The following is a 17,431-nucleotide window of genomic DNA, read 5'->3' as shown; positions in this document are numbered from 1 at the left end:
TATCTCTCTTTCTCTTTTACAATCTGTCTATATCATAATTTAATAAATAAAATTAAAAGTTCCTTAAAAAAAAAGAAAGATGGGAGTCGGTCGGTAGCACAGCGGGATAAGCGCAGGTGGCGCAAAGAGCAAGGACCAGCCTAAGAATCCTGGTTCGAGCCCCCGACTCCCCACCTGCAGGGGAATCACTTCACAAGTGGTGAAGCAGGTCTGCAGGTGTCTATCTGTCTCTCCCCCGTCTTCTCCTCCTCTCTCCATTTCTCTCTGTCCTAACAATGACGACACCAATAACAACAAAAATAATAACCACAACAGTAAAACAACCAGGGAAACACAAGGGAATAAATAAATATTTAAAAAAATCATGCACAACCTAGGTTTGATCCTAGTTCCTACTGTACTGGAGAAAGTTTCTATGTTGTCTTTCTCCCTAAAAGTTTTATCTTCATTAAGATGGGAAAAAACGAATTTTGCACTTCAGTCTTTTCATAATGAAAAAAAAAAAACTAATGATTTCCACAAGAGTATAATTCACAAAAAGTAAAATCCATTTCACTTATTACCACTTAAGTGAATGCATTCTCTAATTTGAAAGTAAACGCTACCTCCTATGCTTGGTCTGAATTTTCTATTTAATCAGAATGGTTTGTTCAACAGCAATTCTAAGCAAATTAGCAACAACATTCTCTACCTATTCAGCTGTCTAGACTGGCTAGAGCTAAAGAGTAAACTACTTTTTGTTTCTTCATGTGAGATATATATATATGTGTGTGTGTATATACACACACATATATGTATACATACATGTATATATATGTATTCATTCAGAGCACTGCTCAACTCTAGTTTATGGTGGTGCTGGGGATTGAACCTGAGACCTTGGAGCCTCAGGCATGAAAGTCTTTTTGTACAACTATTACACTGTCTTCCTAGTCCTGTTTCTTGATATGAAGAAACAGGTTTGTTTTTTAAACACCTGTGAAATAAATGCAACATCTCTGTGCCACTGCTTTTCTCTTCACCTCTTTCACTGACTCCTGTCTCTACAGAAATATTCCCGTACTTCTGTTCCTCTTCCTCTTCCCGGGCCGGGATGTAGCAGTCAATGATATTCACTGTGGCAAGCGTTCACTTTCTCAGTTCTTACTCTGCAGCACCTCTGCTCAGATCTTTTTCTGACCCTCTCCAGGTATGCTGCATTCTCTCAAGTCAGGAAAGTTGAAATACTAATTTAAGTCAAGACAGTAAATACTTTTACAATAGTTTTCTATTCTAGCTCACCAAGTAACACCAATATTTGCTTAGAGGTTGCTCAGTGCTGTTTCTTAAATAAATGAACATTACGGGAATTTCAAGGATTGTGGAAAGGAACTGTGAGATATTTTAAGTCTGAAGGGAATTTTAAGAGTTATTATGTGGTCCAGGAGGTGGTGCAGTGGATAAAATGTGGGTCTCTCAGGCATGAAGTCCTGAGTTCAATCCCGGAAGCACACGTACCAGAGTGATGTCTGGTTGTGATTATTGTTGTTGTTTTTGCTGTCATTGTTGTTGCATAGGACAGAGAAATCAAGAGAGGACAGGAAGACAGAGAGAGGGAGAAAGATAAGACACCTGCAGACCTGCTTCACCACTTGTGAAGCAACCCCTCTGCAGGTGGGGAGCCAGGGGCTCAAACCAGGATCCTTACTCTGGCCCCTATGCTTTGTGCCATGTGTGCTTAACCCACTATGCTACTGCTGGGCCTCCTCTTCTCCTTTTTTTTTTTTTTTTTTTAAACTAAAACACTGCTCAGCTCTGGCTTATGGTGTTGCAGGGGATTGAATCTGGGACTTTGGCGCCTCAGGCATGACAGGTTTTTTTTTAAACCACCATGTTATCTTCACAGTCTCATTATAGTCTCTCTCTCTCTTTTTAAAATTTTTTATTGGGGGATTAATGTTTTACAGTCTACAGTAAAAACAAGTCCCTGGTCAATTCTGAAAACGATACTCTTGTTGGGGCCAGGATGTGGCATACCTGGTTCAGTGCACACATTGCAGCATGCAAGGTCCTAGGTTCAGAGCCCCTGGTCCCCACCTGCAGGGAGAAAGCTTCTTGAGTGGTGAAACTTTCTCCCTCATCTCAATTTCTCTGTCTCTATCCACGAATAAATAAATAAATAAAAATATGAAAAACTACTCTGAGGAACTATCTATTCCACACATTTTTAAAAAAAAAAAAATCCTACACAGACATGAGGGGCCTAGACCTCTAACAGATCCCTCTCACCACTGTCACTGGTCATCTCCATCAGGAACAATGTAATGGACCTTTATGGGGGGCCCTATAGGACTTTACCGTCAATGTGGATCAACAATGGTAGGGGATGTTTCATTTTCTGAAGGGAGGTTGGACAACATACTCTACCTACCACCCAAGGAAGATGGGTCCTGAAATTGGTGCAACCTGGAATGTTCCTAGTCATGACCACAGAATGTGAGCTCAGACCTACAGGGATTCAGAGGTTATATAGGTCCCTGTGCTGAACATGGGCCTCAGATCAAACCAACGGGGTTTACAGTCAACAATATTTATATACTTTAACCACATTTGGGAGCTAATCTCTTCCCCGATCCAGTTTTCTAGCCCTTTTTCCAACTATGACATCATCTCCCCAGACAATAACCTGGGTTCACCTGCAGGCTCAGGCAAAAACTAGTATATCACGGGCTCCTTGGATTATACCTAAACTAGACCTACTAGCGATTTCCAAAATGTGACCCCAAATCTTCATCTGCAATATTCGTGCCTTTAAGTTCATGATTAGTCAACAATTTGTTCTGCTTTATATCTTAATTCTTTTTCAGCCACCAGATTCCAGTAGCTACCATGATGCCAACCTGACTTCCCAGGGCAGATGACCCCACCGTGTCCTGGAGCCCCACCTCCCCAGATCCCTGCCCCACTAGTTAAAGAGAGAGACAGGCTGGGAGTATGGACCGAACTGTCAACACCCATGTTCAGTGGGGAAGCAATACAGAAGTCAGACCTTCCACCTTCTGCACCCCATAATTACCCTGGGTCCATGCTCCCAGAGGTTTAAAGAATAGGGAAGGGATTGGATACAGAGGTCTAGTGGCGGGAACTGTGTGGAATTGTAACCCTCTTATCCTATGGACTTGTCAATATTCCCATTTTATAAATAAAAATTATATAAAGTAAAATAAAATAAAATAAAATAAAACCTAGAGTTTGGGAGAGCTTGGGCTCTTTGCCCAGACACACCATGTGTCTTTTTTACTCTTTCTCTTTCACTCTCTGCCTGGATCACCATGTAAGTGTTTGCCTCCTCTTCCTCTCTCCCTCTCATTCTAACATGTGATCATTCTCAATTTTTCCCAAATAAAGTTTAAAGTACCTGAAAAAAAAGAACTTTAGAAAGGTAAAATAACTTCTTAAGGTGGTCAAAAGGAAGCTGAAACCCATCTCTCTAGAACTCAATCTACATACCCAACAAGGGAACAACCTCCCATTTGCTCTACAACCAGAGAGATTCAACCTCAGCTAACAATGTTCAATAGTTTGTTTACTAAGGGAGCAGAAAATACAACACAATTTATTTATTAGACTTTCAACCTTAAAGTTAGATTTTTAAATAGGTGAATTTCAGGGCAGGTGAGCCAGCTTTGCCCAGGCTTGAGCCTATGGCACTGAAGGGAGCGTTAGTGCTACTGTGCCTCCTCTTCCTTTCTCTGTGAAAAAGCAGAGAGTAGCAAATGTTGGCAACAAAACAGAACAAGCACCACAAAACAAATAGGCAGTTCTGTTATTCTAAAGGATGCAGTGTTATTTCACTATGAACCCCAAGACATACGAAGGAGGTCTCATTTTAGTGTCACCAATGGTTGGTGAGACTCTCTGCTAGTCAATGGTATAAGATGAGGGAGATACTGCTTAATGTGGGGTGGGGATGACTTTAAACTGTTATAGGAAAGTACTAATAGCTTCTTGTTGGTATGCATGAGACCCCTTCTGTTTCATTGGTTTAATACCCCCTGCTTAACACTGTATTCTATTTACATAACCACTGTATTCTATTTACATAACCACTGTATTCTATTTACATAACCACTGTATTCTATTTACATAACCACTGTATTCTATTTACATAACCACTGTATTCTATTTACATAACCACTGCAGGGCATTGGTTCAATCCTCACTGGTTCATGATGTTTTTGCTCCGCCCCCTCTCCTTGTCATACCCTGATTTTCACCAGTCACTTTTCTCTCCACCCTCTCTGCGTCGCATCCTGTTCCCACCCTACTGGGCTAGTATATTTATAAGGACATGATGGTTTGTAGTTTAGTTTAGCTTAGCTTTGTACAGATTGCGCTGCGTCCTGCATGAATAAAAAAATACTGCGTACAACCCAGCCATGAGTCCCGGGTCGTCTGTTACCCGCCCGTGAAGCCAGCCCGGCAAAAACAACATAGCCCAGCGAAAACAACAGCTTCTAGCGGTCTTAGCTTTCATTTTTCATCAAGGAAAACCATTTGGCAGTGTTAACTCTCACTGTTCCCACTGGCACACTCTGAGAGAGGAAGGACAGCTGTGACAGATGGATAATGCCACATCAAAACAAAGAGAAAATGAGTCCTATAAGAACTTTCCCTGTGTGAATTACAGTTGAATTTTCAGTATTCAACTCTAGTACGCTTTATGTGATCTTCTCAGCTTTCGAAAATACAAATTTTCAGTTTCTTGGCAAGTTTCAGAAGATGAACTGTCTTCTAAGAAGAAAGGGCTAGATTATGAAAAATAAGATGTTTGGTAATTTAAATGTTTTATTTGGATTAAATGATTGGTGGGTTTTATATTTCACACTTGCTAAGTTAACTATCGGTGAAAATATAACTAAATAACAGAAGAAGCTTTTTAGAAAATATTACCTCTTATATGTCAATGTTATTTTTCTTGCTAAATAAATTATCTTTTGATAACCAAAAGATAATTAGTCCTCCAGGCTCCACATGATTAGATGAAATTTCATTTCATTATTCTAAAAGTTATAAGGGGAGGCTGGGTGGTAGTGTACCTGGTTGTGTGCATATGCTACAATGAGCAAGGACTGGGTTCCTTTGTGAGTGGTGAAGCAAGTCTACATGTATCTATCTATCTATCTATCTATCTCTCCCTACCCTCTTGGTTTCTGGCTATCTCTATCCAATACATAAAAAAAGATTAAACACATGTTTGGAAAAAAAAGTTTAATCAGGGGGCTGGGCAGTGGCGCACCATGTTAAACGCACATAGTACAAAGCATAAGGACCTGCACAAGGATCCTGGTTCGAGCCCTGGGCTCCCCACCTGTACTGGGGGTCCCTTCACAAGCAGTGAAGCAGGTCTGCAGGTGTCTTTCTCTCTCCCTCTCTGTCTTCCCCTCCTTTCTCAGTTTCTCTATGTTCTATCCAAAAAAATTGAAAAAAATGGTCACAGGAGCAGTGGATTTGTAATGCAGGCACTGAGCCCCAGTAATAACCCTGGAGACAAAAACAAAACAAATAAATGAAAAAAACTTCTTAAAGTACATTAAAAAAAGTTATAATCAGAGAAATGAGGTTTGTACTAAGTTTAAATCTTTTTTTTTAATTTCTTTATTGGGGAATTAATGTTTCACATTCAACAGTAAATACAGTAGTTTGTACATGCATAACATTCCCCAGTTTCCCATATAACAATACAACCCCCACTAGGTCCTCTGTCATCCTTCTAAGTTTAAATCTTAAAGGTGTTTTGCACATGTATCAGACTTAGCATTTATAGGGTCCCCTTCAAAATCATTATCCATTGTGCAAGGAAACCAAGTCTCTGGAACTTTTTAAATTTTTAAAAAATATTTACTTATTTCCTTTTGTTGCCCTTGTTATTAGTTATTATTGTTGTTATTGATGTCACTGGTGTTGGACAGGACAGGGAGAAATGGAGAGAGGAGAGGAAGACAGAGAGGGGGAGAGAAAGACAAACACCTGCAGACCTGCTTCACTGCCTGTGAAGCGACTCCCCTGTAGGTGGGGAGCCGGGGGATCGAACCAGGGTCCTTATGCCGGTCCTTGTGTTTTGCACCATCTGCACCTACCACCCGACTCCCTCTGGCACTTTATTAAACATGTTTATATTATTAAAAAAAAAAACAAACAGTTCTCACAGCTGAAAATTAATGACTCAACGCTCTGGTTGTTGTAAGTCAGAACACTATAAAGAAGGGAAAATCCATGGTAGTCACTCTATCTCAAAGTGATTAATATGGCAGTGGCAAGTCTCTTAGATGTAATTTATTCATAAAATGGAATAAAATGCTACTGTAATTTTTACTCTGGTTAAAATAAACGTGCTAATAAAAACCTGCAGACGAGATATAATTAATAGCTCCATGAGATGTGCTGCTGTGTGTAATATGAGAGCTGTACAATAGTAATTCCTTATATTTGGTCTGCTTCTAAGACATTCATCAAATGGGGTGATAATCTTAATCTAAGACAGGTGAACTCTGCCAGCATCTTCTCCCTTTTGGCATTTCAAGTAATTATATTTTGCCTGCTTCAGCATCATAAGTACATCTCCACGTTGTAAGGTACAATACCACCCTCTGAGGTAATTATTATTTAATAAAACATTATTACTTTCTCACATTTTCATCTTTGGAGCCAAAAGCATTTAATAATGTGTAAAGTAGGAACAGAAGTTGGTGATTTCTTACACTCGTCAGTAAAGAGTTTTACTTTACCTTTGAAGAGGGTTCTCCGGGGTTTTGTGAGACATCGTCTTCATTGGTAATTCCATGAGACACAGGCAGCTAAAATGTAAACCAACAAAAAGATCATTCACCATCAATCTCTTCATAAACAGCTGATCATGTGGAGGTTTGGCATGTGCACTTAAAGTGCAAATTTTCCAGCAGCTGAATTAATTAGATGGATTCCTCATCTCTGGATCTAGTGGGTCTGCTATTTCTCATAGAAACTCAAAGTCCCTAGTAGTGTGGGGTTGAGCCCATGGAACCAAACAGCTGAATTTAAACTAAAATTCCCTTTAACAATCACAATTAGGAAGTTCTACTCTATGGGAGATGGTGACTAAACCCCCAGGTATCTGAAGAATACGGAGCACTGACCTCACAGACTCTCAAAGTACCTCTTCAGTCAGAATTCTTAACAGCTGACAGAGAATTAGACCTTCTTGGCAGTGCTGGACTCAAGGGTTTCCATTTGTTTTGAATCTCATCTTCTTGAGACTGATACCAAGCATCTACTTCAATCCATTTCACTGCCTGACCTCAGTTACTTCCCAGCCCATTCAGCTATGTCTGATCTTAGACTGGTTAATACTTCTGTCATCCCACCAGGGCTCCCCTGGCCCTATGGTAAATTTGGTTAATGAGTGTACATCAAAGGATGCTACAATATCAAGGCAGACTCAAGGAAATGGGATCACACAAGCTCACTTTCAAGGACATTGGAAGGTTGCTGGGAACCTTTATAATCATTTGGCTGTGGTGCGTTCAGGCTGGGCTGCTGGGTGGGGATGCTTCCCAGCATCTTTGTGAGAGCTCAAGGGCTCTGTGCACACCCAGGCCTGGTTCACAAGTTAACAGTAACGTAGACACGGGAACAATGAAGTAGGACTTAAGGAATGACTCCAAAGGAACGTCATTTTGAGTTCTCGTTTTCATTTTTGTTTTGTGAGTCCTTCAAATACTTTACTGACATTATGTAGTTATGCTGAGAAACATAAGCAAACTCTCCTATCCCAACTCTTAATATGGAATGGTCAAAACAAGTGGAGACTAACAATATTATTTGCACAGCCTGACAGCAGAGCTCGAAGATCTGTATTCAAATTTTGAAACTACCATTCACTGGTTTTGTTTCCCTGAACAAGTTGCTTAATCTCTCTATTATTTTCCACAGTGTATTAATAGCATCTACCTAACAGGATTGGTGTGAAGAACTGGTGAGTTACTTAATACATATAAAGACTTTTTTGGGGTTGGGTTGTGTTGCACCTGATTGAGTCCACATTATAAATTGCAAGGGTCCAGGTTCAAGCCCCTCATCCCCACCTGCAGGGGAAAAGTTTTGCGAGTGGTAAAGCAGTGCTTCAGGTGTTTTTCTCCTTTTCTTTCTTTCTTTTTTTAAAAATCTTTTCTTTTTTAAAAATCTTTATTTATTTATTTTACCAGAGCACTGCTCAGCTCTGGCTTATGGTGGTGCAGGGGATTGAACCTGGGGCTTTGGAGCCTCAGGCATGAGAGTCTGTTTGCGTAACCATTATGCTATCTCCCCCCCACCCCCCCATCTCTCTCCCTTTCTATCACCCTCTCCCCCCTCGATTTCTGGCTGTATCTATTTAATAAATAAAGATAATAAGAAAAGACTTTTAAAAATGTTATTAGATTGAGACAGAGAGAAATTGAGAGGGGAGGGGGGAGATAGAGAGGAAGAAAGACAGAAAGACACCTGCAGCCCTACTTCATCACTCCTGAAGGTTTCCCTCTGCATGTGGGGGTCTGGGGCTTGAACCTGGGTCCTTACACACTGTAATGTGTGCACTTAACCAGGTGTACCACTGCCTGGACCCCCATAAAAAAGACTTTAAACAATGTCTGGCTCATAGTAAGTATTCAAGACACTAGCTACTATATTTATCTATTTAGGTAATCTACCTCAAAGAATACTCTGGAGTTTTAACTATTAAAGTTTCACTGGTTTAAGTGAATAGAAAGAGCAGGTGGCACAGTGATAAAGCACTGGACTCTCAAGCATGAGGTCCTGAATTCAATTCACGGAACCACCCTTGTCAGAGTGCTCTGGTTCTCTATTTCTCTCCTCTTCTCCTAAATTACAATAAAATTTATTTAAAAATTTAAATGGGAGTCGGGCAGTAGTGTAGCTGGTTAAGCGCAGTTGGCGCAAAGCTCAAGGACCGGCGTGAGGATCCCAGTTCGAGTCCCTGGGCCCCCACCTGCAGGGGAGTCGCTTCACAGGTGGTGAAGCAGGTCTGCAGGTGTCTGTCTTTCTCTCCCTCTCTCTATCTTTCCCTCTTCTCTCCATTTTTCTCTGTCCTATCCAATAACGACAACATCAATAACAACAACAATAATAACTACAACAATAAAAAAGGTAACAATAAATATTAAAAATTAAAAATTTAAATAAATAATATTTACACGCATCTGAAAATAAGTAATATTAAAAAAAGAAAACAACAACAGAGTTGACCTGGAAGTGAAATCACACACACGAGGCCCATGCACCACACACACACAGAAAAAGATAAACTAGGGCAGAGTAGATAGCGTAATGGTTATGCAAAGAGATCCTCATGCCTGAGTTCCTAAGTCACCAGTTCAGTCCCCCTGTACCACCATAAGCCATAGCCGAGCAGTGCTCTGTTAAAAAAAAAGAAAAAAAAAGAAAGAAAAAGAAAAGGTAGAGAAAAAAAAGATAAAGATAAACTATATCAAGATATAAACTGTAAACTCTACCAGTTACTCTCATCAGTCTAATCTACTGGGTTATGTTTATCAGAATCTCCACTTAGGTAAGTCAGATATAGTTTACTTACTATCTCTGAGTGCCCAGTTTGCTTTTCCTATATTTCTCCTAATAATGAAATCTGGGTTTTATTATGGCCTACTTGTCTAAAGTACTCTTTGAGTCATGAGGAAGGTTTACATTTGTGCACCCTGCCAGGTCCGCCACCACCACCCAGCCTGTGTGACTGTGTCATCCATGTATGTATGTATGTATGTATGTATGTATGTATGTATGTATGTATGTATCTATCTATCTATCTATCTATCTATCACTCTTTCTTCTTTTCTTTCTCCCTTTCTGTAGGAATAATGGATCTTAAATATACTTTAGGGCAAATCTCTTGACCACAAATATTTTTAAAAGTCAAATTTACCATATATTTTCTGTAGAGAGGGTGGCCAGGTTTGGGCCGAGGGGGTAGCACCGGATCTTGAACTTTAAAGACTTGACTCTTGGCTTTTGAGAGTCCAGATGACAAATTACTTTGCTTTTTCTGAAGATCCATGTCAGAAGAAGACCGATTAAAAGGCAGCTTTTTTGTGGATGTTCTGGTTGCAGAAAGTTTGGGGGGAGGTGGTCTCTCAGGGGGCCCCTTGGCCGAAGGTTGTCGAGCTGGTATGACTTTTCCATTTATAGGTCTGAAAGTCAATGTCGGCACTATGAGTCAGTGTTTGATCGATATTAGGCTTCGCTTTGTTCTTTCTTACACTTACACACACACACACACACACACACACACACACACACACACTTTTCTGCTAATGTAATGATACAATTTACTGAAACACGCAAGATATGCTTTGCCTGAGGAAATGTCTGCTGCTGCTTTTGACATTATATTATTAGAGGAAATGCCATGATGTTTCAGCCTCCTATCTTGCACTAGAGATTCATTAGTTCATGACAAACAGGCATTTACCATCATGAGATCTCCATGGCCCCATTTGCTCTTAGACACACCATGACTGTTTCAGGAAACTAAACACTTCCTACTAAAGTCTTAGATAAGAGGCTTATTATAAAGTATATGGTATATGTGAAGGGAATCATATACATCATTAGAAAAGAAACATCAAACTCCTCTAATAGTCATACTATAGGAATTATTAAAAAACTCTAATTTAGAATAACAAAGAAAGCTGCTATTTCTAAAAATAGGTAAGACAACTATTACTTTGAATGCTTTGCTTAATTTCTAAGATAAAGATAATTTCCAACGTAGTAGTGTCTTCTGGTAGCATCATAATGTTTTGTTCAAATAGTCCTTGAACTTAGAAGGATAGTTTATCTCTTAGCTCAGAAAGCCTCTTTTCCTCTAGAATACAAAAACCAGACAGCTTTCCTCATAATTAGTGTGTGTTTGCGTGTGCGCGTGCGCACGTGCGTATTCACACTCCAGAATTTGAACTGTTTTAGGTTCAGAGCAAATCTTGTCATTTGAGGAAAAGAAAGACAGATTCTTATTTGTGGTTTTTGAGCTTTTTTTTTTTTCTTCTTCTTCTTCTTTTGTCACTGCCAGGGATTTACTGTTCAAGGCTAAGTTTTTCTTTTTTATATTTGTATTTATTTATTATTGTATAGAGATAGAGAGAATTTGAGGAGGGAAGAAGAGGTAGAGAGGGAAAGAGACAGGAATACCTTCAGCTCTGCTTTAACATTTGTGAAGCTTTCCCCTTGCAGGTGGGGACCAGGGGCTTGAACCTGTGTCCTTGCACACTGTAATGTGTGCACTTAACCAGGTACACCACAACCTGGCCCGTAAGCTAAGTTTTTCAAAGAGAGAGAGTGGTCCGGGAGGTGGTGCAATAGATAAAGCACTGGAGTCTCAAGCATGAGGTCCCGAGTTTAATCCTTGGCAGCACATGTACCACAGTAATGTCTGTTTTTTTTCCTCTATCCTCCTCCTTTCTCATTAATAAAATAATAAAATCTTTTAAAAAATGAGAGAGATAGAGAGAAACCACAGCATCAAAGCTTCCTCCAGCATATTGAGGGCAAGGCTTCAACCTGGGTCGAGCACATAGCAAAACAGTGTACCATCCAAGTGAGTGATTTTGCTGGCCCTTATGGTTTCTGAGTTACAGTACTGCTGTGAAACCAAGAAGACTATCAGAAACATACTGTAGGCTAGTGGAGTGAGTGAATCTGTTAAATGCATCACTAAACAAAGAGTTAAGGTGGTTGAAAGATACAGCATCATGTTTATGCAGAGATTATCATGCCTGAGGTTCCAAAGCCCCAGGTTCAGTCCTTTGCACCACTATTTACCAGAGCTGAAAAACCAGTCTGAGTCATTAGTTTTTTCTAACTTACTTTTTAAAGTTTCATTATATTTACTTACCTTGGTGGCAACCTTGGGGGTCCTTGAATGGAACTTCCCGATTGACCAGTATGAATAGATTCCTGTAAATAACAGAGAAAGACTTTTAAAACATATTTAATTTGAAACCAGAGCTTGTCAAGAGGACTTTTGGACAACTTTTTGGTTTTATCTTAAATGCACACGTAACCAAGTTATAGAAAGTAGCTTATCAATGTTTCTACTTAGACCTAGGTACCCTCCTCACCTACCTATTACACTTCCCTCAGTCACTCCAAAGCTAACCTTATCAAAGTAAGTACTACAAAAGCTGAATAAGGACAAGAGACTGGGATACTTTAATGATGACTCTTTAGTCACTATCAGGCCACCCCATCAGCTGGGGCCCTACTTGGGGAGTCCTGGGACTCCTACACAGACATGATGAGTCTAGACCTCAAATAGATCCCTCTCTCCATTATCACTGGTCATCTTCATCAGAACAACATAATGGACCCCACTGCAGGCCCCTATAGGACCTTGCCCTCAATGTGGATCAACAATGGTCGAGAATGTTCCATCCTCTCAAGGGGGGTTGGATAACACACTCTGCCACTTGAAGAAGATGGGTCCTGAAATTGGTGCAACTCGGAATGTTCCTACTTATGACCAAAGAACGCAAGCTCAGACCTACAGGGATGTAGAGGTTACATAGGCTCCTATGCTGAATGTAGGCCCCAGATCAAATTGATGGGGTTTACAGCCAATAATATTTATACAATATTAATATTTACAAAATGATATTTTCCCATATTTGGGAGTCACTCTCTTCCCTGATCGAGCTTTCTAGCCCATTTCCAGCCATGACATCATCCCCCCAGACAATAACCTGGGTCCACCTGCATATCAGATGTCAGGCTCAGGCAAAAACTAATAAAGCCATGGGTCCTTTGGAATATACCTAAAACAGAACTACTAGCTTTTTCTAAAACGGAGACCCCAAATCTTCATCTGCAATATTCCAATCTTTAGGTTCATGATTAATCAACAACATGTATGGCTTTATATGTTAACTCTTTTTCAGCCACCAGGTTCCAGATGCTACCATGATTCCAACTGGATTTCCTTGGACAGATACCCCACCAATGTGTCCTGGAGCCCCGCTTCCTCAGAGCTCTGCCCCACTAGGGAAAGAGAGAGACAGACTGGGAGTATGGATTGACCTGTCAACACCCATGTTCAGTGGGGAAGCAATTATAGAAGCCAGACCTTCCAAGTTCTGCACCCTGTAATGACCTTGGGTCTATACTCCCAGGGGGATAAAAAATAGGAAAGCTACCAGGGGAGGGGACAGGATATGGAGCTCTGGTGGTGGGAATTGTACCCCTCTTTTCCTATGGTCTCATCAATGTTTCCATTTTATAAATAAATAATTTTTTTATAAAAGAAAGTAGCTTATCGTGCTCACTTCAGCAGCATATATACTATAAAATTGGAAGATACAGAAAAGATTAGCATGGCCCCTGTGCAAGCATGGCATGCAAATTTGTGAAGCATTCCATTAAAAAAATTGCTTATCTTAAAAAAAATTATTTGCTCAGTGAGTACCTCCCTAATACTTCCTCTCCACTTTTCCAAGCTTTGGGTCCATGATTGCTCAACAATTTGTTTGGCTTTGTATGTTAACTCTCTTTTCAGTCACCAGGTTCCAGGTGTCATCAGGATGCCGGCCAGACTTCCCTAGATTGAAGACCCCACCAATGTGTCCTGGAGCTCAGCTTCCCCAGAGACCCATCCTACTAGGGAAAGAGAGAGGCAGACTGGGAGTATGGACCGACCAGTCAACGCCCATGTTCAGCGAGGAAGCAATTACAGAAGCCAGACCTTCTACCTTCTGCAACCCTCAATGACCCTGGGTCCATGCTCCCAGAGGGATAGAGAATGGGAAAGCTATCGGGGGAGGGGGTGGGATATGGAGATTGGGCGGTGGGAATTGTGTGGAGTTGTACCCCTCCTACCCTATGGTTTTGTTAATTAATCCTTTCTTTAATAAAAAAAAAATTATTTGCTTATGAGAGAGAGAAAAAGAGAGACAGAGAGAATGAATATGACCAAGAACATTGTCATTCTGGCTCATTGTCATGTACAGTGCCAGAGAATGAACTTGGGACCTAATGTTTCAGAGTCCAGTGCTTTCAACAAGTTGCAGACGCTACCATGATTCCATTCTGACTTCTCTGGGCAGATGACCTCACTAATATGTCCTGGGACCTCACCCTACTAGGGAAAGATAGAAACAAGATGGGGTATGGATTGACCTGCCAATGCCCATGTCCAGTGGAGAAGCAATTACATGACCTGGAACTCCCACTTTTGCACCTCAAAAAGAATTTTGATCCATACTCCCAGTGGGGAAGAAGTGATAGGAGGAAGGGGATAAGAGGGCTCTGAACTCCAACTCCATCAGGACCTAGAGAGAGGAGAGGGAAAAAAGAGGGACATTTGGATGTGGTAATAGGGTTATATGTAATTTAGAAAGAAAGAAAAGATGGGACCTTAAAAAAATAAAAAGGCAACTATATACAAATATAGACAAACAGTTGTAGAAATAATATACATTATTATTTACCCATATCAAACCATATCTGCAACCTTAAGAAAACTGCTATAGCTTACAATAGAGGGGGTGGCTATTCAAAACTCTGGTAGTGGGAATGGTGTGCAATTATACCCTTACTGACATGTAATTTTGTGAATCAACATTAAATCACTAATAAAAAAAGAGTCCAGTGCTTTTAACCACTGTGCCACCTCCCACACCACTAACATATTAATATAATAGTTATCTTAAAAATCTTTTTTATATTTATTTTTCCTTTTTTAAATTAGTGATTTAAGTTTTACAAAAAAGCTTATTTTAGTCTTACATATTGTTAGCTAGCTATTGGTTCCTACCTGCATTTTCAACAACCTAAACAAGTTAAACAGAGGGCAGAACAGGGTTCTGTAGTTGTGGATCACAACCCTATCAACTCCACTGCTTGGTCACTTGCCAGGAGATTCATGAAGGATTAAGGGTGATGTTTAAATCAGTATAGGCTCCACAGTAACAGTTTAAGCAGGCACTATAGGGGATTTGAAAAATATATGGTCTTTATTTATTACATGGCAACACATAAAATATGCATATAACTATGTTTAAACACATAAGTGAGGTGGTGATTTGCTTGTTTTGTTTAGAATAGACACATTTCTTGTCTCTGGGTGATTTGTACATTAAGAAATGGGTTGTGAACTAGAAGGAGGTGGGAACATGAAAGAAACTAAAGAAATGGCCTGAAAAGGTCATGTGAGTAAGTCCTCTTGTGGGCCTTCCCAGGACCTTGCCCTCACCATAATGCAGTGACAGTAGGGACTGTCCTAGCCTCCATCTTGGCCTGCCACTTGAGGCAGACTGGTCCTGAAATGAGTGCAGCCTGCATGTTCCCAGCTGTGACCACTAGCTGTGAGCTCAGACAAACAGGGACTTAGAGGTCACACAGTCTCTTGTGCTAAATAAATATATATGGGCTCTGGGTTGGATGGATGGAGGTAAATAGTTAACTTTATTCATAGAATTTTCTCAAGAATGGGAGTTACTCTTTGCCCTAATACAACTTTAAACAAATTTTTTTTTCTATTATCTTTATTTATTGGCTAGAGACAGTCAGGAATTGAGAGGGAAGGGGAAGATAGGGAGAAAGATAGACATCTGCAGTCCTGCTTCACCACTTGTGAAGCTTTCACCTGCAGGTGGGACTGGGGGTTCGAACCTGGGTCCTTGTGCATTGTAATATGTGCCCTCAACCAGGTGCGCCACCACCTGGTCCCCCTAATACAACTTTCTAGACCTTTTCTCTACTCTGATACCATTTTTCAGACAATAGTTCTATACAACTCATGTTAGCTATCAAACTCAAGCAAAAACTACCATAGTCGTGGGCCCCTAGAAACATGCCTAAAGTGTACTTCCTAGTTTCCTTCCACCCTATGATCCCTAATCTTATCTGCTCTGTTCCTACTTTTTGGTTCCTGTTCATTAACCATTTTGTCTTGCTTTATATCCTGCCATCTTCCAGACACCAAGTTGCAGATGCTACCATGATTCCACCCTGACTTCTCACCAATGTGTCCTGAAACCTCACCTCTTCAGAGATCTACCCCACTAGGGAAAGACAGAAACAGGCTGGGGATATGTATTGACCTGCTAATGCCCATGTCCAGTGGAGAAGCAATTACAGAAGCTGGAAGTCCCACTTTCTGTACCCCAAAAGGAATTCTGATCTGTATTTCCAGTGGGAGAGAAATGATAGGAAGAAGAGGAAAAGGGCTCTGAACTCCAACTTCATCAAAATCCAGAGTGAGAAGGAAAAAGGGAGGGACATTTGGATGTAGTAATAGGGTTATTTGTGGCTTGGAGGGATAGAGAGAACTGGAACTAGAAGAGAAAGGGGGACATTTATGTACAAATGTAGACAGATAGTTGTAGAGATGACAGTTAACCCTTGTCTGCAACCCTAGGAGAACCGTGGTGGCTTGCAATGGAGGGATTAGGGATTCAGAACTCTGGATGGTGGGAACAGTGCGGAATTATACCCCTGCTGACATGTAATTTTGTGACTCAATATTATAATACTAATAAAATTTAGAAAAAAGAAAAAAGAAAAGTCATGTGAGGAGGAGTAGAAAAGGTTCAAAGGAACAAAGAGCTTGCACCAACTTAGAAAGTTTAGTAGCAATATAGGGGTTTAGCCATAATTTTCAAAAGTCCCCACAAAAGATAGGGAAAGCTGGAATATTTTAGTTCAGCAGTGACATGAGAAAGTGAAGATATGGAGATCAGTAGGAAGATTTCCAGGAGATAGGATTCAAACTATTCTATCTGTAAAGTCTTTTTTTAGATTTTATTTATTTATTTATTCATGAAGAATGATAGGCAGTGATAAAGAACTCACGGACTGAACTCTGAACTTCACTCTTAAGAGTCCAACACTTTATCCACTGTGCCACCTCCCAGACCACCTATCTATAAAGTCTTTATGAACATGTTATAGTCTAAGAATTGAGAAATAGGTATAATATATGAAAAACATTTTCTGCTATCTCACTTTTTAAGGGGAATGTCTTTGCTAAATCATTTTAATGCTCACTGTGTCTTATTTTTTTACCTTCCCTACACAGATATCAGGAAATAATATTTCTTTAAGACCTCTCAAAGAGGGAAAGTGCTAGACCTTTAAAATAATATTGATTTATTTTTTTTGAAAAGGTGGTGCAGGTGCCGCGATGCAAGCTGCTTGACACAGTACCAGCTTCGCAGGAAGTTCAGCACGGCTGGACTCTCCAGGTCAAACTGAAACCATCTTACCTTCTGCCATGTACAGGATTTGGGATTAAGCTCTGTGTGGTCTTAATAATCTTTACCTATGGTCAGGCTCAGAGCCTGACCAATAACAAAAGTAATGACAAAACCTGCACTGCACTCTGTAAGATTGATCATAATGGAACGAGCAG

The 17,431-nt window shown here is 40.3% G+C and overlaps 1 protein-coding gene and 1 non-coding gene across 7 annotated transcripts in view; one reads left to right on the top strand and one right to left on the bottom strand.

The window, feature by feature from the left end:
* The window catches only part of SH3D19 (SH3 domain containing 19), a 217,774-nt gene that overhangs the window by 26,448 nt on the left and 173,895 nt on the right, over positions 1-17,431 (bottom strand). For all 6 annotated transcript variants that reach the window (XM_060178964.1, XM_060178965.1, XM_060178966.1 and 3 more), the window contains 3 exons: positions 11,921-11,982; positions 9,953-10,217; positions 6,768-6,836 (listed from right to left, as the gene is read on the bottom strand). In XM_060178964.1, the coding sequence (XP_060034947.1) occupies positions 6,768-6,836; positions 9,953-10,217; positions 11,921-11,982 (396 nt within the window). The remainder of the gene's footprint in view (positions 1-6,767; positions 6,837-9,952; positions 10,218-11,920; positions 11,983-17,431) is intronic.
* Positions 13,339-13,446, top strand: LOC132534838 (U6 spliceosomal RNA). The gene has a single exon (XR_009546525.1). It is a non-coding gene; the product is annotated as a U6 spliceosomal RNA (small nuclear RNA).

Source organism: Erinaceus europaeus, chromosome 19 (assembly GCF_950295315.1).
Source record: "Erinaceus europaeus chromosome 19, mEriEur2.1, whole genome shotgun sequence".
Taxonomy (NCBI): Eukaryota; Metazoa; Chordata; class Mammalia; order Eulipotyphla; family Erinaceidae; genus Erinaceus; species Erinaceus europaeus.
This window is presented reverse-complemented; position numbering and strand designations above follow the sequence as displayed.